Source organism: Hesperophylax consimilis, chromosome 2 (assembly GCF_061612785.1).
Source record: "Hesperophylax consimilis isolate HC1 chromosome 2, BYU_Hcon_1.0, whole genome shotgun sequence".
Classification (NCBI taxonomy): domain Eukaryota; kingdom Metazoa; phylum Arthropoda; class Insecta; order Trichoptera; family Limnephilidae; genus Hesperophylax; species Hesperophylax consimilis.
In genome coordinates this window covers 8,429,332-8,452,262 of record NC_142837.1, presented here as the reverse complement: position 1 = coordinate 8,452,262, position 22,931 = coordinate 8,429,332, and the positions used below count along the sequence as shown (strand labels likewise).

Genomic DNA, 22,931 nt, shown 5'->3' with positions numbered 1-22,931 from the left:
CATACGAAGTACGAAATTTTGCCATCAAGGTGAAAATGATGTTGATCCCAGCAATTTTTAGTGGAAAGCAGAAAATTTTCATAATAATAATACGAATAAGTTCTCGTTTGTAATAATTTTGTCCATGTGCCGAGCGTGTAAGATTTTCAGTTGTTGCTAATTCGTTCGGTGAATTTATCTCTATGGTCCCGCCGCAGTTATCTGATACGCGAAGTTTTTAGAGTTATTCATAGTACTTGCCACACATAATGAACTAGGCTCACCAACCATTCTCTAAGATCTATCGAGATGTTTGTTACCGTAGATATAATAAAATCTATTCTAACCCAAAATTTGGTCGAAACTGTCATAGAAAACTCCATCCGATATACAGATCCTCGACAAATCTGAAAAATGATCCTTAACGTAATGGGAGGTTAATTCGTTTCCATCACATTGAGTTACGGAGCGTGTTTCTCCTAGAAACATTAATCTGATTGAGACGGATCGCCCGATGCAATCCTTCCCGTTCCTCGGACGGTCGGGAGATGCGAGATGCGAGACGTGCGGGGTACGTTATAGTCGTGCTGGTTGCATGTGGCAAGGGAATTCCCCTATTAACAATATTGGTTTGAGATTGAAATGGCATCGATTTCCGAATAAATTGAAATATCATTGATGGTTGAAACTGTAAAAATGCTTCGTTTTTGATGCTCTATCAAAAAACCAAGTTACATTTTTTTGGAAAACTTTAAAAAAATCGGAAATTTAAATTATTAAGTACATCAAATAATCAAAAATAATATGGAATTTGAAATACTAAAAAGTGTAAATAGAAATTTGTTTTTGTTCGAGAAGTTTGACTTTGCGATCAGGTATTTCAGAAACATTCAGTTGCTAATTTTCCATTCATAGCTTCATTCACGACCCACCGCAAAATACAATGAATTAATCCGGGTAAATAACTTCAAACGTATGTTAAATATTGAAACAATATTTAAACCATCAATTAAAATACATTAGAATAAGAGAATACTGAATCGCGTCAATCTTTGGATTTGCCATGCTTCTCCGATACATCTTAGGTTTTATTGTATAATCAATCTCATTTAATTTACATTATTTCATTTAGCGCGTACAAAATCCTAAAATGCCCGACCTTATCTTCTAGTATTGCCGTGTACCTACCTACATTGTACATTTAATCGAAAGTGATTACTTATGTGGGTATATAGGTATATATTGATCGAATAATGTAAAAATAAACGTCTAAACTTCGTGATCCATCACCGAGAATTGGCGAAAATAAACGGAAGGGCCAATTTATCCACACATATTACACTTCACACGTGTCGCAAGTATTTACCAACTTCGATTATTTGTTGTTCCCTCTCATCTCTCCCAGTTTCGCTTCTCGCGGCACGTCATCCGTCACACTCTCAAGTAGCTGTCAGGCGCCAAGCAGTCGAGATTTAAGATTTTACCGAAAGTAAAGGTCACCTTCCCTACGATCTAAAATAGCAGCCTCCAATTAAAATAATCGAGATGGATTTGACATTTCAAAAATACGCGAATCTATCTTCTAGTGCCTGATATTTCAGAAAGGACATAAATCGATTGCCTATTTCTTTACGGAGAAATCTCAAAAATCACGGCTTCCTAAAAATGTCGTTTAAAATTTTAATAATAAACAAAAACTTACTTTTACTATAGATTTTTCGAAATTTTATAATTAAAGAAATCACGTAATTTCCAGAATTTTTTGGTTCATGTACGTTAAATGCTTTTCCTTCAAACTAGGAAATAATTCAATATTTTATCTATTGAAATTGGAGTAGAGCACAATAATTCATAATGAAATTGCACCACCAACTCAAAATCGGCTTTTTAAAAACTTGTATCCGTACAGAAGTAAGCCATCTAAATACTCAATGACTTTCGAAAAGTGCTGATAAAATAGCATTATTTGATTTGGTAAAATTTGTTTAGAGATGTCTTAAAAAGGGTTATCTCTTTTAGTGAAATTTAAGACTGTTATTCGCGGCAGATCGGAAAGCTTCGGAGTCAGAGGTCACAGATTCAAAACACTTTTTGGTCAATTTTCTGCGCTTTCTAGAAGGGAAACTATTGTATTGTTGTTATTTACCTTGAAACACGGATAAACAAATATTTAATTGCATTTTTGTTGTGATTTCAGGGGCGCCTCGTCCCAACTTAACCCTGAATCTGGAGGAGACGGTCCCTACCGCTGCGCCACTGGGGGGCCTCGAGCCCCCCAAAGGGTTGAACCTTAACTTTGGAGCCAGCAGCAATGTTCCAGTGTTGGCCGATGTGGTGGACACTGCTTTGTCACTGGACAGCCAAGGGTAACTTCAATTTTTCTTCTTGTAGTCATTTTAGTTGAACTTTTCAATGCACTTGATGGGTTGGTACCCGATAACATTGTTTTTATTATTTTATTATTTGTTTTCTATGTCGTTTTTAATATTTATTGTTTTGGTGTTTAATTCCTAGAACTCCATTTAATTTTTTAAATAAATTTAAAATGAATCAAATAAAATGAATTATAACATTATTAAATTTGATTTATTTTTAATTTATTTAAAAAAAAAAAAATCGTTTTTAATGTTTTTTTCAGAGTATTTCATTATTCTCTTTCAGCCAGATTTTTTTTCTTGATTTGTAATCATTGAAATTTTTTATTCGCTTTATATCTGGGGAAAGATGTTGTGGAGTTGTGCCCTTTAGAGTAGTTACTTTATCCGAATCTGGTTTTAAGACTCGGAATATTTCATTGTCATTGTAATTTGATCTAGTGTAATGATACGCGGTATTGTAGAGGATTCAGTATTTTTGAATAGTTTCAATAGTATATTTTTAGCATATATTTGTCGTAATTCATTACTTCCCCTTTTTAAATAACCAATTTATTCTGAACAATTACGGTATTTAAGATCATCATTTTTCGATTATCATTAACTCAGTGAGTTGAACATTTTGTGAGCGTTGTAAAAGAACTGTCGCTGGGCTAGTAGATCTGTTTTAGTTGGAAGAATTATGCATTTTATGTGATAAGCAATGGATGTAAAACTTGTCGTAATTTGTTCCATTCAATTATTTTGACATGTATATGAGATTTGTCTTTATTTATAAATCTTTTGCCATGTGTATATTGAATTGTCTTTATTTATAATTATTTTGTCATGTGTATATAAGAATTGTCTTTATTTATAATTGCTGAATGTCTCAGTTTACGATTTTTTAAATTGATGTGATAGCTGAAATTTTTATATATTATCCTTAGAAAAGAAATTTGAAATTATATCACGGGATAAAGAATTGATGCTGCACAACCTCCAACAATTATTGATAAATTAATGAGGGTTGCTTTTTCATTTTTGTCCCCCTTGTTACACTATGACACGGGTTTTATTCATAAATAAGGATTATACCACAGACGTTAATTGAAAAAAACGATATACGTATGGAGAGCACATTTAAATTTGCAGGGCCATAACGTCAATAGCAGGTAAATTTTGAACCTGGGAACCTGATGGATGACACGAAAGACGTTATTGTGTATTGAAATTTTAATAATTTAATTACTCTCCATCTGACATCGAAATAGTAAAATGGCATTATTATTCCAGGTGGTATCACGGCGCCATGACCCGACTGGAGGCGGAAGCAGTGTTGAGGGGGGCGGCAGAGGGGGGATTCCTGGTTAGGAACAGCGAATCAGCCAGGAGGGATTACTCTTTAAGTCTCAAGTGAGTCTACACAAACTTATCTCCTACTTAACTAACTGGCGCCTACCAATAACACCTAATTAATTCGTTACATATCATGTAATGTTGCATTTTGCCTTAAATTTTGGTAAATAATAATGTGAAAGTTGGTGTTTTGGGGATCAGGAAAGACAAATTCCAATTTTTTTTCACATAAGTATAAACATTTTTAGAAGAAAAATTACATGCATATAAAATCCCAACCTACAGATGCACTGCCTGTTCGTGATAATATAAAATACTAATAAAATAAGAATAGAAATAAATGTATGAAACAAAATAAAATTCTAAAATACAACATCATGCAAGTTGTAATGTAAATTTTAAATGTACGGTTTACTAATTTATTATTATTGTGAAGAAGTGAAACAATAAATTCATGATTTGATATTTTGTTTTTTTATTTATTTGATTTTTAATAATTTTTTTACTTATTTTTTTATTGAAAATATATTAACAAGAAGGTGTCAAATAATGATAATTTTCAAGGTAAGGTAATGCTGTAGTGAAAAATGAAACATGAAGGTTTGCAAAGAATTTATAAGAACAGTCAAATCAAATTCAGATGGCACAACACGGGCATGTGCCTAGCTTGTGGTCTAATGACTGTAATAAACAATTCACTGAATAAAGAAAAAAAATTTAAAAAGTGTTCCAACATCTAAATCATCCAGCTATTGGTATTTGTTTTGGTTGAAGATTAAATGTTCGTGGACAAATAAAACTGATATGTGTTTGCATTAATTTTGTATTGATTTGAGTGGTGTAAATATACATTATTAGTCAAATTGCTTATTCTATTTTTTTAAATTTTGAAAGTATTTTTGTCTTTAAAATACATATTTCATGTTTTGTAGGATAAATAATTTGCGAATATTGAATGTTTTACTTTCTAAGAATGTTGTATTTATATATAATAAATAACTTTAATACTGTGTTTTCGAGTAGAGGCTTAATAAATGCGTCAAGCGCACCACCCCATCTTATAATACCGTAAATTATTGCACGTTCAATAGAGCATTATCAATGTGTCAATATTGAGTACTTCCTGAAGTCTATAAATAAGGTACGAAATGGTTTTATTTTTTTACGATTTCCAATTTTGATTTGTGTTAATAGTAACACCTAAATATTTGATATTTTCAATTTTGGCGAGTTCTTTGCACAGTGAACATGTTAATTTGTATTGTAGATTCTAATTTTAAGGTTATCGTGAGTTTTTTTTTTAAACTGTTAAATAAAATTTTTGGTGTATTTTAAAACGAGTTTGTCACATTTTAGCCACGTTGGTACAATTGGAATGCATTCTATTGCCTTAGAAAAGGTTCAAAAGATCCATGAATTTCCATTTACTATTATTGTCGTGTCGTCGGGGTGAGAAACAGTGTTTCGTAGGATTTAAAAATTACATAAATCATTTATATATATATTAAAAATAAAATTGGGCCGAGAACAGTTCCCCGTGGTACCTACTCCATGTTTTATCATTGCTTCCGTACTATAAATTTTACCAATTTTTGTTTTTGTGTTCCTATCTTTAAGATAGTTGATGAGTATTTTCAGTGTATCTTTTTTGAAACCTAGTTGAGTTCTTATTTTAAATAAGTAAATTATGATTTACAGTATCGAAAGCTTTTATTAAATCTAAGAATATAGCTAGACATTTATTTTTCTTATCGATAGATGTGTATATATGTTTTGTCAATTCTTATTGTATCTCCAGTGCTGATTTCTCTTCGAAAACATAAAACATTTCGACAACACGCATTACATATCGATGGTACAATATTAAACTGCAACAAGTCCAAATCTGTTGTTTTGAGATAATCAATATTTTGTGTTTTCGTATGTCTAAATACGGGTGACCGGACAACTCATCAAAATGACAATTCAACATACCCATAAAAAGTGTTATAAAGTTATGAAAAGTGATGAAACAAAAACTAAGTTAAATATATTACATATGTAACTTTTTAACCTAATTTTGATTTCATCACTTTTAATGGCTTTATATTTATATAAAGATGTGTTGAATTGTTAGTTTGAGGAGTTATCATGGAACCCTAAATATTTATTAAAAAATATTCACTGAAATTTCTACATTTCAATGAAATGCACAGAGAAAATCGTCAGTTTTAAATGTAAACAAATCGTAATAGATTTGTGTAAAACTTGGTTCATCTAAATATTTTGATATTTTTAAACAAGTTTTTAAAATTTTTGATTAATTTTTCTTTGTTCAAAATTGGAAAGAGCCTGTTTTTTGGCGAACTTTTGATACCCATATCGTAATTCATGGTTTATCGGATTTGTTGGATGAAGTTTAATACTGGATCATCGAAATAATAGAATTAAAATTATTGTGTATTAATATTAAAGTACACATTTAACGGATCGTTGTATCCTACTATTAAAAAAAGTTTTAAAGCGATGACTAATAATATCTATATAATATAACTTAATCTAGCTTTAACTTACATAACCTTAACTAACCCAACCCAAACTTTCTGAAATACATTTAGTGGAATTCCCCATTGATGTCAATTAAATATTTAAAAAAATGTTAATAAAGGCTTGCTTCTAATAATTTTTTGTGAAAGTAAAACATAATTTGCATACACATTAACATGTCGCTCTGGACGATAAAGTTTGGTTTTCACGAGTCAACGAATATTTTTCTTAGTTTTCATGAAGAAAAATTTCATATAAATCATTTTGTTCGAATTCTTTTTCCTATTCCCACCACATTCAACAACTGTTTTCCAATAGTACCCACTGGCTTCGGGCAGCGAGAGTCTTGGCTCATATTCATAGAATTTGATTAGGTTTTTTTGTAACATTTCTTCTAACAGCCTATTATAATTTTCAGATCCGCCCGCGGCTTCATGCACATGCGCATTCAGAAGTCCGAGGAGACGGGCAAGTACATCCTGGGCCAGTTCAGTCGCCCCTTCGACACCATCCCTGAGATGATCCGACACTTCTGTTTGAACCGCCTACCTGTGCGTGGCGCCGAGCACATGTGTCTCTCCATACCCGTTATCGCGCAGCTGCTGTGAGGTGACACTAACAATTCTCAGACTCTGTCACATTTTATTAGATGCTGTCAGTTGCTGTCAAGTACTGCCAACTGCTGCCAGGTACTGTCTGATTTTGCCATATGCTGACAGTTGCTGTTAGGTATCAGATGCTGTCATATGTTGTAAGGTGCTATCAGATACTTTCAGATACTGTCATATGCTGTCAGATCCTGTAACGCACTGTCAGGTGCAGTTAGGTACTGTTACATGCTATGAAGTACAGTCACATGTCGTTAGGTATTGTAATATGCTGTCAAATACTGTCAGAACCTGTCAGGTGTCGTCAGATGGTGTCCGATGCTATTAGATACTGTCAGATTCTGCGCAGTTTCTGTCAATATTCACTGAGGGTTTTGTCTGATAAATTGAGGGTTAAGTCTGAAGACAACTTTACCAGATTTGGGACAGAACATAATTGTCTTTTCATATTGGTCATCACCCAGATGTCAAATCCTCAAGACTCTGCGCAAATTATGTTAAGGTTCACAGAGAGTCTGATAAATTGACTGAAGAAAACTGCGCCAGATTTGGAACTAAACACATGTACACAGTACATCTGCATTAATACATTTTTTTATTTATTTTTATTAGATAAAATATTTTTAACAATTCAAGTTTTCCAGTAATGTAGGCCTCACTGGGTGGCTTGCCCGTGCTGAGGCCTAATACTTAGGATACATCTTTGAGAATACTGTAACATCACAAGAAAAGTTGTCTGACAAAAATTATGTTCAAATCTAGTTCTTCCCAAATAAATTCTTCACCACGAGTTTCACTTTCAGAATACAAATCATCAAGGAATATTCATGATTATATTGATTACCTAAAAAAACAATACAATAAACACCCGGTACACGAAAACACTCCAAAAGTTTTGCAAAATCGCATATCGTTGTGAAAAACTGATTACAGATCATCATTATAGTAATACATCGCTGTTCCCTCTTCGCCCATTTTGAATTGTTTTACAATTTTTTTTTTGTCAGTACAAAAATCTCTATTGCACTAGTTATTTTAGAAAACATTTGCAATGCCTGTAAAACTTTTTAAAAGCTCAATGTTGGTCGGGAAAGACTAGTTTTCAAAACAGAAGTATGAACAATTTATTACTGTATATTAAAGAAAAGTGCCAAAAGTTTTGCATGGTTGATGATAAAATTCAGCCATTATCATCTTATTAATTATTGTTCAGTTCAGATTCTGGTGGATTGTTGTTTAGATATTAATAAAGATGGTGGAATTTCGCACAAAAGGGATATTACATAATTATGGGATTACAGGGGATTGTTCTGATGGTTAATGTCAAAAAGGATTTGTGATTTGGAAGATTTTAAATGACTTTTGGTTTGTAATGTCAGCTGAATGCATACTGAATTTCATGAAATAGTTTCTAACTTGTCTAATTAATTGGATATTACTATTATCTAAAGAGGGTTGAAATACTTAAGAATATGCAAAATATCTTCAATTGTCACAAATGTATGTGTACATCTAAGAATAAGGAACTCCAATAATTTTTAATAAATATGTATTAAAAAAAAATCAATACTGACATTCTAACTTAAATACCAGCATATATTTTTAAAGTTAGTTTTCATAAATATAGATAGATAATTTACAAAGTTTAAATTTTTCAAGGTCTGCCAAAGCGCATCCAATCTACAGCGTGTGTCAGATGTGAGATCTTGCCAAGAGATACCAACCAAATAGAACATTTTGAAGTGATGGTGTTTTATTGATTTTTGCTTAATGATTATGAGCTCTACATATAAGTTGTATGTAATAAAACTTATAAATTCAGAATCGGTGTTTTTTGATATAGAGGCATTATGAATTTTGAATATTAAATATACATTTTCACTGGAGTTCATTATTTTTTCCCTTCCATTTATTTGTAATATCAAAGATGAAAAGCTTGAAAATGTCATCAATGTAAAACAGTCAATATGTGTATTGCGTCTATAATGAAGGTCTGTGTAAATTGCTGTTTAAATATCTCATTCAATGGTTCAGTAATTTACTTAAGGTTCGTACCTTGGAATAGTGTTTATATGTAACTTATTAAAAAGTTTGGCCTTTAAGTGGAGAAGTTTGGTAGTGATTCAGTTGGTTACCGTGTAAAATATCATTCCTCGTACTTTGTAAAAAAAATAGATAAATGTCAGCATTGAAAATGAATGGTTTAGTAAAAGTAAAAATAATTATTTACTATTAATAACGAGAACTAGCTGAAGTTGTCTTAAATGTGAAAAATAATGCAATTTTCTGCAAATAAGCAGAATTCCAAATCCACCCATTTTATGAGAATATTCTCAAATCTATTTTTCACTTTATACAGTGTTTAGAAGTAATGTACGGATCCATCCAACAAAAAAACTATGAAATAAGATGTAATAAAATCAGTTACCAAATTAATGGACGTTATAAGGAATAATTTTTGCCGAAGCATTTATTTCTTTAGTAAGTAATGATAATCACTCCATATAATAAATAAGATGCAAATGTATGTAAATTCCTTAGTGAGGTCCTGCACAACCACTGTTTTAATAATAATTTAATAATATACCATCCTCACAATACATAACATAATAATAGTAAACGTCATTTTTATGATAGTAATGTTTAATAATTTTTTGATTTAAGTACCTACATCATTCCAGAACTACTTCTATTAAACATACCCTACAAAATGTAATACTTAGTTTTATGTTAATTAAGTATTTAATTCTACCATCATCAATTTGACATCATATCGACAAGTCAATCTAGTTTTTGTTTTGTATAAAACCATTATTGACAAATTTATTATTTATTCATCGTTGAGGCCGAAAGTGCAATATTTGTATAGCTTCATAATATTATAAACGTCATTACAATATTATAATAATATCAATTTTAATTATTATGTTCCTCTGTATGATTACAAGTGATAATTAACTGCACTTAATTCCATAGTTAACGAATTAATAATGAGAGAGAATAATAATTCAATAAAGAATTATTTTAACTAATGATGAATTTTTAAAAGAAAACCATAGAGTTGCAAACGTGTGAACGTTGTTTCTTCGTAATAAGAAAGTATACCGTAAGTGAAGTAGCCCATATAATATATACACAGGAAAATACTATTAAAAAATCAACCAGTAAAAAACAAAGTTTTTTTACCATAATACATCTACTTACAATTTTCGAACTAGTTGCGCCATCTCATGGGTGGCTAGTGGCCGATTTCAAAGAAAAAAAATGGTTTGACTGAGGATTGACCTTCCTCCCTCAAAATCTAAATTCAAATGATGTATTTAAAAATATGAATGATATCTCAACAACAAAGAAAATGTGTAATTTATAATTATCAAAAGATCACATCACATAATGTGAAAACATATTTTTATTATTTGCATACATTGTGTGTGAAAAATGATTTTGATCTGAAAAACCAAAAAATAATGGTGACTTCGTATGTTATAATTTAACCATTTGCAAAAAATGTGTTCACTTTTTTGTTTGCAAGCAAAGTGACTAAATTTGTTTAAAAACTTCACAGAGAACACTTAATCATATTCAAAGTGTAGGTACACAATATGAAATATACAAAGCAAAGGAAATAATACAAATTATATTTTAGATTTCAAAAGCCATCTCAGCTGCTCTGGTCTAAAATGGCTGTTCATCGCATTTTTGTTACAACATAAGATCAAAAGAATGTTCAATGAAATATTAGTAAATCTAAATTTTAAAGTTTCTCAAATATTTAATGAGATCTGCCTGTCTTGCATTCTCCATCTTGATTGTTTGTAATTCGTCAAGATGTATGCAAACGATTCATTAAGTGTAATATTATTATCTTGAATTCATTGTTATTATTTACTCTGAGTAGCAATTTGTGGAAAACAGTACAGTAGTTGACCAAAACAAAACAAAATTAACTAGTCTGCTGTTATAGGGATCCATATCTAGATTAAGTGTTAGTAGGTATTTATTTGTTGTAAATATAAACACACATTAGAAATCTGGTATAAAAATGTATCATTGACGTAAGTTTTAATTTATTAAAAAAATAAATCATATTACTTACAACATTTTTGTGAGTTTTATTGTTGTGAAGGCCCTTCCTTCCATAGGGATGTGGATGAATCCGATACTCAATGTTTCAAGTGTGTTGCTAACAGCCGCCGACACATGTTTCTGACATTTTGTATAGTCGTCGGCGACGCCAGTCTCCAGTGACCAGCCGGTCGAAGTCGTTACCACTCACTCGCAAATAATATTTTGGTCTAGCAAAAACCATAGTCTCTTCCATATACTTGTCCCGTCACTTGTGTTGTAAGAATACGTGTGCAAAAAAATGGGTGACCGGATAACTTATTGAAATGACAATTCAAACTTACTTTATAAAGTTATGCACATATAAAGTCATGAAAAGTGATTTATTTCATTTAAACGCCCATAGGGCTTTTACATACAATGCAATTATGTTTTTTAAATACAATAACAGTAAAGAGTTTACATAATATATAAGAATATACAGATTACATAAAATATAAGATTTAACAATGCATAGGTTAACAAAATATAGGTAACATGAAACAAGAGTTTACGAAACTTAGGTAACATGAAATTTAAGTAAATGAAATTTTTTTTTTTTTTATGGAACCTTTTTTTTTTTTTTTTTTTTTTTTATTAAATATCAAAATAATATACAAAAATCAAAAAGTCCCAATAAACTACTTTAAAGTAGTTTGTCATTGTTTGTCAAATAAAAATATATGATCTGCCAATATCCTCCAAATCAATTGAATAAACAAGGATGAAATTGTTGTTCACAATTAGCCTATAAACTATGTAACTCTAATCAACAATCTCTATTACGCAAGATTAGGATAAGAATCGACAAAAAGTCTAATAGAAAAACATTTAGTTAAGTATTACAATATTAAACCAAGCATTATAATATTAAACTAAGTATTACAATATTTATTTATTTATTTATTGTTTATTTGCAAAAACAGTATGAACCAGAACATTGCAATATCGATAATTAACATTTACAAAAAAGTGAATAACAAATAGGTACATTTACAAGTGGGACAAAGAAAAAAGTTTCAAATTTAGATTTACAATTTTAAGTATTGAATAATAATATTTCACGTTTAAATACGTTGTAGGATATTAAGTTAAGTATTATAATATTAAACAAAGTACTATAATATTAAGTTAAGTACTACAATATTAAACTAAGTATTATAATATTTATTTATTTAAACGTATTTTGTAGAGTAGTGATGTATATAATCACCATGAAAAATATAATAATGTACATATTTTTAAGTTAAATAAGTAAAGTTGTGTTAGTTGATTTTCATGTAGCATTTCTGTGTTCATGTTGAAGTTATAAATCATCGGCAATGTTGATGTTCTGTATTTATTATTGAATATATAAATATTTTTTGTAAAATTTCTCATAATTATATAGGTATTTTATTACCTTTCTGAACTATCAAAGACAGAGTTAACACCCGCTTTAATATTTTTTATGTTTGAGCAAAAAAGCTGTAAGGTCGTACGTGAGTTACCTATTTTTTTTTCTTTTCGATTTCTATAATTTAATAACATAAAATAAATAATATATTTTGACATAAAATCATTAAAATGTATCAGAGAAAACCAGTCACACCGCTAGGAAGCGCTAGTGTAGCATGTTTCATCAGAATGTATGGGAAATGTCAGAAGTTGGAGGTATTATTAATATTATAGGGTATGTGCTATTACTTACTATTGAAAGAGTTTTGTCATAGAAGTAACTATTCAAAAAATATCAACCAATAACTACCCACGAAATCTAAATTACACAATGAATTTACTTTCGTAAGCTTCTTCTGACAAACACCTTAAGAGAAGTATTGTCTTCTAAACACACTGCTCTCTTGATAAAACTAGCGAATCATTCATTTTACTTGTCACTGTTGACAGATTAAATAATAACATAATTATTGAATTATTCCACATTTTGTTACATTTCAAAAGGAATTTTAAAATTTGACTATGGCGACATCTATCGGCAAAATTTGTAGGAACCAATAAAATGAGGGTAGGGTTTAAAGGTAATGTAGAATATTATTTTAATAAATTATTGTCATCATTTGATTATAATAATTGATAAATTATTTTTTAATTAACCACACATCTCAAACCGTATAATTTCTACCGGAACGTATAGTTATTGTAGCAATATATTGGTTGGTCTGTTGACGAACAAGGTAACTTGACCCTATAGTTCTACAATGTCCTGAGAAAGCTTTTTCCTTGTTACTGGAAAACCTGTTTTTTGGGCCAATATTGTACCAATGTATTACAAAACTAGCTTTCCGTCTCATCCAGTGGGTTGCCCAAAAACAGGTTTTCCAGTAACTAGGAAAAAGCTTTCACAGGACATTGTAGAACTATAGTGTCGTGTTACCTTGTTTGTCAACAGATGTCACTACAAGAGAGTGAGAAGGGAAGGAGTGACTACGGAATTCTCGAAAAGGGGATCTTAATTCCTTGATGTTAATTCAAAGTTGCTAACCGATAACCGATTCTGGCTCCACGATAACTGTCAATTACAATAATATACCATTTTGACACCTAGCCGAGGCCACCTCATCCCAAAAGTTGATCTACATACTCTACTGGAAAATTATTTCCAGTAGAGCCCCCTGTGTGAAAGATAATGTAAAAATTGTTGACCTACCCTTTAGACTTTAAAAAAATTTTTTGATGAGTTTCTGAGAGTGGCAGAAGAAAAAAGTATTTACAATAATAATAATAATAATACGAGTTTATTCCCGTATGTGGGGAGATTAGTGCGGTCCCACACATTCCGTATAGAGATACAAAAAAAAATATGATCAAAAACAAAATATAAAACAAAAATAACAACAACAAAAAAACAGATGAATTGGGCACAAAACAGAATAAAATGATAAAAATTTGAAGGCGTTAGGGCACATCATCAACAGTAAGCTGATGGATGACGGTGACATCGACCGGCAAAGACGAGCCTTCAGCATAAAGTCGAACATAACCAGTGGAAGGTTTCCGCCTTGCAGCCTACAATGTAAAAAGAATACTATTTCTTATGTTCTGTACATCCTTTTATATGTGCGAGTTTTGGGTCGGAAAGGCTGCAGTATATTTCTTACAGAATGATATTACGACTTCCTTGTAGTGCTTCCGACACGCTAACAGGGGGGCGAGTTCCTGGCTTTGCAGCGCTCACACAAACCCGGGTGGCAGGATTAGTGCAGAGTCCAGATTCCAGCATTGAAGAATACTGGGAAAAGTTATTGGCCCCTCATTGGCAATCTCAAATAATGTTACAGAGCATTAATGTCTTTCTTTTGGTTCATATTATTTTTTTCTTGTTCTTTCTTACTTGTATGTGTATACTTTATGGGATTTGTGGGATTGCAATTTTAAAAAACTTAAACGAAATTAAAATAAATATTTTGAACAATAAAATCAGCAAAAACACAGAAATATATTTATTTGTATGATTTAAAAAACATATAGATTACACAATATGTATTATTTTTTAACACTTCCATAAATGTACGTACAATGAACATACAGCATTCTTCATTTTATAAGCAAATTCCTCTTTTGTATTGGGTTTACATTTTTTATTTCTACACCTTTTTTAATTTATCTTTATTATATCCAATTGCTTGAAAGAATATAATCTCATTACATTGTGGGCAATCATTAAAAAAAGACACTGACAGTGATCAGTTTTTAATATTAAGGTATCATATAGATAGAAAGGATAAAAGGAAAACAATTGGCTAAGGTTCAGCTTATTGGAGATTCACAATAAAAATATTACTGCAAACATTATTCCTCCTATTTTTATACAAAACTGTTTTAATTTACTCCTAGTAACTTTATTAAACGTCAAAATTGGAGAAGTAATTATGACATGAGTAAGATGGAGAGTGGATATATCCATTTTGATTATTAAAACTCGAAAATACTCCTGGAAATTATTATATTGTCAACAGAAAAATAAGAGAATAATATTAAAATCATCTGATAGTATTAGTACGTCAATGCTCGTTGTTGACGGAAGTAGCGCCCTCTGATATTTTCAAAAAGAACCGTTGAACAGCATACCCGATGAGAAAATGTCATAACAAATTTTACTAACACTTGGAATTTTACATTTTCAAAAACTTTTCCACAATTCTATTTTTTAATTATCAAAAACATGAAAAATTAATACATGATGAAACATATAAATGTCTTACCAAACAAATATTTAAAATGTCAAAATTATTTATTGAAAAGAAAAAATCTAACTTATGAACCCAACCCAACATGTCATGGTGAGTTTGCTGCCACTGGATCGCCCAATGTTATTTTTCCAAGGAACCGGCTATTTTGTTAAGCAATCGACATAAATCTAATGCTGTAAGACTCTGTACAGCCGAGGAATTGAACTCACAACGCCTGGGTGGGACCCAAACGCGATGTCAACTCAGCCACCAACCGGTCATTTTACTATTTTTATTAATGATAAGTTTGGCTTTTTTCTTTGAAAAGTATAATTGGTTAGTTTAGTGTGGTCGAGGTAGATATTATTTGACTATAAAATAATAATTAATTGGGAAGAGAAAAAAAACATGTTTAGAGCAGGACACCCTTCAGTGATAAAACTGTATCAAAATAGATACGTACCTAAGATTATAATAGGAATAAAGAATAGACGAGTACCTAGTCTCTTTATATAAAATAACCTTATATTACTAACAGATAATATTCTGTATATTTTATAAAATATTTACAAAACACATGCATAGATGTTGATACAATTAGAAAATCCAATCGTCATAAGATGGTAAAAATATATTTTTAAATTAATCTAATGTTTTTAATTCTAAAAGCTCATGTTCTTTTTTAATTTATTTGGCTGAGCCAGATTTTAAGTTCTTGAAGTAAATAATAACTAGCAGATTTCAAAAATATAAATGCATAAAAACTATATTTTGTGCATTAATTGGATTTCAAATAAGGTTTGCAATCATAATCCGCATATATTCTTTAGATTTACATTATTCATAAGGGGTCATAAAACCCACGAAAAATTTCATATCGCTCTTAGTTCTAATAATTATTGAAATTACTTTCAAAGATACACCATCAACAATAAACATATTATTTACAAAGGTTTTATGGTTCAGCCTATCTTAGAGTATTATTTGAAACACATCCAACATCAGGATATTAGAACAACAAACAATAAAATTTATATTTACATGGATACTAAAATAATAATAAATGCAGAAAATGATGAGAATGTAATTGGAAAATAATAACAACTATTAATATTACATTTAAGATATTAAAATATTTAATATATTTATTAATATATATAATTATTTATATATTTACATTTATATAAATTATAGTGTTATTACTATGTATTTCCTAGTTTTCTAAAAATAATATGGTTTATTTATTTTTGTTGCCTAGTACCTAGCTATAAATATTTTAAAAACTAATCTTGGTTTCATTTTAAAAACTTTAACCTAAAAGCAAATGAAATATTTTGAGCAAATTTTATAAAATTATATTACATTATAAAAAGAAAAAGAATATTTCGAAAATATTATTGTAAAAGTGCAATATCCACGTTTTACCCCATTTTAATCTTTTGATAAGTATTTTACAAAAGGTGGTTTTCTGAGAAGGTTTTATTCCATATTTTGTAGGTTTGTTACAAACAAAAACCAATTTTATAGTAATTTTATTACTTAGGTAGGTATTTTCATTATTAACATTATTTTCAAAGTTACACCATCAACAATACACATAATATTTACAATGGTTTTATGGTTCAGCCTATCTTAGAGTATTATTTGAAACACATCCAACATCAGGATGGACTAGTATTACAAAAATCAACATCAGTCATCACAACATAAAAATATCAATAAATATAAAAGTTATATAATAAGATAACTATATAATAATTAATATAATAATATAACCATTGATATAAATGTATGTACTTATTTAATGTAATCACAAAGTATAGTTTAATAAGTAGCAAATATACCCATATGTTTATATTTTGTAGTTTGTGATTTGATCACGGACAGGACACCCTTCAGTGATAAGACTGTATCAAAATAGATACATACCTAAGATTATAATAGGAATAAAGAATAGACGAGTACCTAGTCTCTATAAATAAAATAACCTTATATTACTAACAGAAAATATTCTCTATATTTTATAAAATAACAAAACAACCAATCCTTAATCCAATCGTCATAAGATGGTAAAAATATTTTTTTAATTTAATTTAATGTTTTTAATTCTAAAAGCTCATGTTCTTTTTAAATTTATTTGGCTGAGCCAGATTTTAAGATTTTGAAATAGTTAATTATTTGGCCGTATCAGATTTTAAGATCTTGAAATAATAATTTATTTGACCTTACCAGATTTTTAAGATCTTGAAATAATAATTTATTTGGCCGAGCCAGATTTTAAGATCTTGAAACAATTATTTATTTGGCAGTACCAGATTTTAAGATCTTGAAATAATAATTTATTTGGCCGTACCAGATTTTAAGATCTTGAAATAATAATTTATTTGGCCGAGCCAGATTTTAAGATCTTGAAATAATAATTTATTTGACCGTACCAGATTTGAAGATCTTGAAATAATAATTTATTTGGCCGTACCAGATTTTAAGATCTTGAAATAATAATTTATTTGGCCGAGCAAGATTTTAAGTTCTTGAAGTAATAATTCTTTGTAATCATAATCCGCATATATTCTTTAGATTTACATTATTCATAAGGGGTCATAAAACCCACGAAAAATTTCATATCGCTCTTAGTTCTAATAATTATTGAAATTACTTTCAAAGTACACCTTCAACAATACACATATTATTTACAAAGGTTTTATGGTTCAGCCTATCTTAGAGTATTATTTGAAACACATCCAACATCAGGATGAACTAGTGTTTTTAAAACGATTACAAGAATCATTAACAACATTCCAGTAAAATAGATAATCTGCAAAACTTGAAAAGTGGTCATATAAAATGTTGCAAGCTGCTCAAAGCACCAGCTTTCAATTGGGGGTGGTGTTTGTGTACTGCCGCCTCGGGAACCATTTATTGGATAACTAACAGCTCTGCCATAGGTCACCCCAAGTGGTTGGTTACGTTTGGTGACTTAGTAGGGGTGCCCGGGTTCATCGGGTGAGGTGTGTTCAGGATGCACCTGCCCACCCGCTGTGTGGCGTGTCGGATCGGGGTAGGCTGGTTTGGGGAGACCCTTTGACCACTCTAAGTGGTCTCTCTTGACCTATCGCCTTCCACTGATGCCTAGATTCCTATCCACCCCTCCTACCTTTTTCCTTTCTTTCCTTAAAAGTATCCTCCATACAGCATTCTAGATGACATATGTGCCGAAGGAAATTATTTTCCTTAGGGCCTCCTTTGTGGAGTTGATGTAAAAAAAACGAAGCTATCAAAAACCTTTCAATATGAATTTATCAATGTTTGCTCACATACATAATTTTATGCAGTTAACTCTTTGGACGCATTAATCGACTAAAGTTTTTAACTAAAGACATCGAAGTCAATATGCGATTTTAAAATTCCAACGGTAACTTACATTCTTTATCACAATAATGCTGTAGCTCTTTCATACATACTCAACACAGACATAAACTGAAACCACGGAATTGCGCTAAAAACACCTTTTCTTTCTTTTAATTTTTAAAGAAAAAAAAACATTCCCAGGTTATGGATAACTTGACAATATTTGAAAATCTCAAATATTACCACCACATTAATTAATGTTGCTTGTGTTGTGATGGAGGACTTATCCAGCCGAGGAATTGAACACACTACGCCTGGGTGGGACCCAAACGCGATGTCAACTCAGCCACTTAATTATAAATTTATAATTACATCATATTATTAATGCTACCAAATTTGTAAATGAAATCCTGGGCACGGGAGATCCCAGTGAGGATCTTTTTGTTACAAAAAAGGAAGATAAATAAAACACTAATCATTATTATCAATAACAATAGTGAGAATAACGAAGAGCTAAACGATGTACAATGTCAGTTTTCTCAAAGGAAAAATGCAATCATTATCATACATTTCACTCAATCGCATTGAAGAAATAAACCGTTGTCGTGGGAATTATAAAAGCTCCCAATGGTATTGCGGAATGGGATGTGTGTCGTGTATTTTGACGTCCTCCATGGTTAAGGGGTAAGGCCTGGCGATACGAACGTCACGGGTTCAAATCCCGACGTGAACAAGTAAATTTTATTTGATTTATTTGTGTTAGTTCACAATTTACTAATTAAAAATAATATATAATATATTTTCAGTGCGTTAGAAAACCTACCTTGATGTATGGAAGTGAGGCATGGAACTGGCAAAGAAAGGATGAAAGTAGATTGAATGCTGTTGAAATGAGATCCCTGAGGCGTATGTGTGGTAAAACCATGTTTGATCGTGTGAGGAATGTGGAGATCCGCAAAGAGTGCAAGGCTGATGTAAGCGTAATGAGTAAGATTAGGAAAGGGACGCTTAGATGGTTTGGGCATGTAGAGCGAATGAGCGAAGATAGGAGTGTAAGGAGGATATATGATGCAAATGTGAATGGTAGCAGAAGTCGGGGACGCCCGAGGAAGACATGGCACGATCAAGTGAATCAGATACTCGAGTCGGGCCATGTCAAGAGTCAGAATAATAGAAGAGTATGTATGAGACGATGTATGAATGTGAATGAGGCAAGGAGTGTGTGCCAAGACCGAGTTGTTTGGCGGTCCGTCCTCTCTGCCTACCCCTGCGGGGAAACGGCGTGATGGTTAGTTAGTTTAGTTTTAGTTAGAAAATGGAAGGTACTCTCAGTATCGCCCTGGTGTAAGACCACGATTTAAAATTGAAATGTTGCTTGAAATGGCTTAAGCCGTAATTGGTGACCAGATCCTGAATAGACAGGTACTTCCCCACCCTTATCTTCCCAAACTACCTTCAGCCTTACAACATACCCTAATCAGGGATGCCGTAGTCTCACTGGCTCCAGATGGTCGGGAGCAATTGGGACTCTTATGCAGTATTCACATAAAAAGTTAAATTTTAACTTAATTTGAGTGAAGTTAACCAAACATCAAATTACCATCGAAAGTTTCTCTTGAACAGAATTTAATTTACTCCCCTGAGGACTATGAGTCGGATTATTTGTTTAGTGGAAAGGAAGGAATATGGATGGGTTACCGGTTAGTAGCTGAGTGGATAAATGCTTCTGGTTCCCACCGAGGCGTCGTGGGTTCGATCCTCCATCAACATTTTTTCTGCTTATAATGATGGAAGCGAAGGAATTTAAATATTGTCAAGTTGATCGAAACCTGGGAATATTTTGATTATTATTCTTTGTATAAATAAAGATAATTATTGAACGTACTACTTTCGGTTATGACTCTGTCTGTAACTCCGGTTTATCAAACTCTAGAATATAAATTTTCTTTAAAAGTGTCATTTTCAAAATTGGAACTGATTGTGGGAACAATTCAAACGTGTATTTTTTTTATTTATAAACATACATTATAATTTTTCAAGTTTACTAACGATATTCATTCCGAAGATAAATTTCTGGTCGTCACTAAAATTGACAAAGTTTGTTTTTAAAAGGCAATGATCCCGAGGAAATTTTTTTCATTAATAAATACATTCAGCTTCAAAACCTATATCATATTATAATATTCTGGGATATTTAATATTTTTTGTTTAACGCTTCTAAAGGTAACACAATTTTTCAAATTTAGCAGAAAATCAGTTATGTACGCCATTATAAAACCCTCCATGTTCTCAATTACTCACCGCCGTACAGTATAATGTCCAATATCGCATATTTCTATACTAAACGGTGAGCAAAAAATCCACGTTAAAGACTCACATTTCAATCCGAGTGCTCAAATAGTAATCATTCTGGTAGTAAGATAGATACACAGAACCGTCCAACACTCATACTCTTGTAATAGCACTTCCGTTGGTAACACTGAGTAGCGAATGGTCGTATTGGCTGCTGATGACTCCATTAGTTCGGCACGGCTGCAAGAGGTTCCCGTTGCCATTGCCGTTGCTGCTACTGTTGCTCCGGCAGATCCTCTCCCGGTCCATGGCCACCAGAGAGGAAGCTTCCGGGATGCCCTCCGAGTCCCGCCTAGAACGAGGATTAATCCGGTCAACGATCCGGGCACTGCTGCGGATGATGGAAGCCTGTGTCATGCGTGTGGATGTCGAGAAGTCTCTGCTGTGAACCATAAAGATATTAGTGTCGGGGAAAGTATTGATTCAAACTTCAACTGAAAAAATGAGCGGAAATTTGTAAACATATATTATATTGTACTCACTAGAGAGATAAGCACACATAGAAGTGCATTGTGGGCGCATAAGGTGTGCCGGACTTAAGATTTGGTCAAACTTTAAAAAATGCAATAATTCTTACTCCAATCTATAATCGATTTGGGTTCACACTATGCCGATACACGATAAATCCCTTTACTTGAGTTTAAAGCTAGCTAGTTTCAGACAAAACCATGCCACCTTCAAGGCAGGATGACAAGTTATGTTTTAAATTGGAAACTATATAATGATAATAATAATGTTTGAAATCAATCGCTTTACATTATTATTACTGTTCCACCATACAATAATTATTATTACTTTTTGAAAAAATAACAAGGTATTTTTTAGTTTTAAAAATTACAACTTTTCAAAAGGGACTACTGCTGTTTGAAGACGGTAGGTAACAGTAGTTGCAGATGGTTGGAAATACTTCTTTGAGATAATAATGATTATTTTAGAAAAGCAGCAATTACATTATTTATTATGATATAAGATAATTATAATAATTGTAGTTTTTCAACAGGTAGCTGATTATCTCCACAATGTAATTCTCATAGAAGCAAATCCATCCAACTGAAACTGAAATCGAGAAATTGAAAACTGCTGCTGGTATCAAAAACTCTGACAGAAAAAAACCACTTCATACACTGCAAGATCATGCTAGTTTGTGCTTATTTTTAAAATTATAACTAAAATCAAACCAGTCTGAAGAAGGTTATGGAATGTATTTCTTTGCACTGTTTGAACATTAAAAAAATTCCAATAATTTATGTAGGTACATAATACCTCAGCTAACCGCTACTAATTCATTGGTTTGACTTAAGTTACGAGCTAATTAATAGTGGCGACAACAATCATTCGTTATCGCTACTAGTGAATGGAATTATGAATATATGATATATTATTTTATAACTTTGCATACCATGACGAGAATATCCCAAATATCTGACGTAGTCTGCCATCTATGTATGCTTGTAAAAGTTTCAGTTTTCATAAAATTTCGCTAGATGGCCGTAGTACTCCAAAAATCCATTACATCGACAATATGTTTTTGAATATCCCAGAAATTAAAATTAATTTAAAATACATAAATAATTAGCCTTCCACGTATAATTTTTCACTACTTGGTGATGTGATGTGGACTATTGGGGAGTATTATTGTTCTCAAATTAATTTAATGCTGTTATCTGTTATTAATGCTGAAATCATATTAAATTTTGGAAACAACATGACAATAAAAAGCAATTTTACAGAAAGAGGTGGCAGGAAGATTACACACATACACCAGAAGTAAGGTAGATAGTAGTTTTACAAAATAATACAAATGAGGTCCTGGAGTAAAAAATATAAACATATTATTATTTAACATTCGAGTGTTTGTGTTTCGATTATAGTTAGGTAGGTCTTGTTTGTGTATTGGGTTTATTTTTGTGTAGCGAAAGTGCAATAATTATTAAGGTTGAGTTAATTTAGTAAACCAATGTAAGTTTTTATTGAAATCAAGCAAAGAGGTAAGTGGTAAAATAATACGGTATTTTTACATCCGGTGTTTGATGTTGGTGGCGGTGAAGGGAAAATAAATTACGCCTTGAGAGGAAACGAGATTTAAACATAGTAGGTAAATACAATATTTTCATAAATTGACTGCTCCAAAG

General features: G+C 31.3%; 2 protein-coding genes across 4 annotated transcripts in view; one reads left to right on the top strand and one right to left on the bottom strand.

Annotated features, from left to right (window-relative positions):
- The window catches only part of hwt (SH2 domain-containing adapter heavyweight), a 524,256-nt gene extending 513,308 nt beyond the window's left edge, over positions 1-10,948 (top strand). The window contains exons 7-9 of the mRNA XM_089640998.1: positions 2,177-2,345; positions 3,630-3,749; positions 6,637-10,948. Of these exons, the coding sequence (XP_089497124.1) occupies positions 2,177-2,345; positions 3,630-3,749; positions 6,637-6,826 (479 nt within the window). The 3' untranslated portion in view covers positions 6,827-10,948. The remainder of the gene's footprint in view (positions 1-2,176; positions 2,346-3,629; positions 3,750-6,636) is intronic.
- Positions 10,949-12,168: 1,220 nt separating this feature from the next.
- Positions 12,169-22,931, bottom strand: part of LOC149425662 (gonadotropin-releasing hormone receptor-like) — a 395,919-nt gene continuing 385,156 nt past the window's right edge. For 2 of the 3 annotated variants that reach the window (XM_089640947.1, XM_089640955.1), the window contains one exon: positions 12,169-21,181. In XM_089640947.1, coding sequence (XP_089497073.1) covers positions 20,893-21,181 — 289 coding nt within the window. In that variant the 3' untranslated portion in view covers positions 12,169-20,892. The remainder of the gene's footprint in view (positions 21,182-22,931) is intronic. The other variant, XM_089640963.1, reaches the window with a different exon arrangement.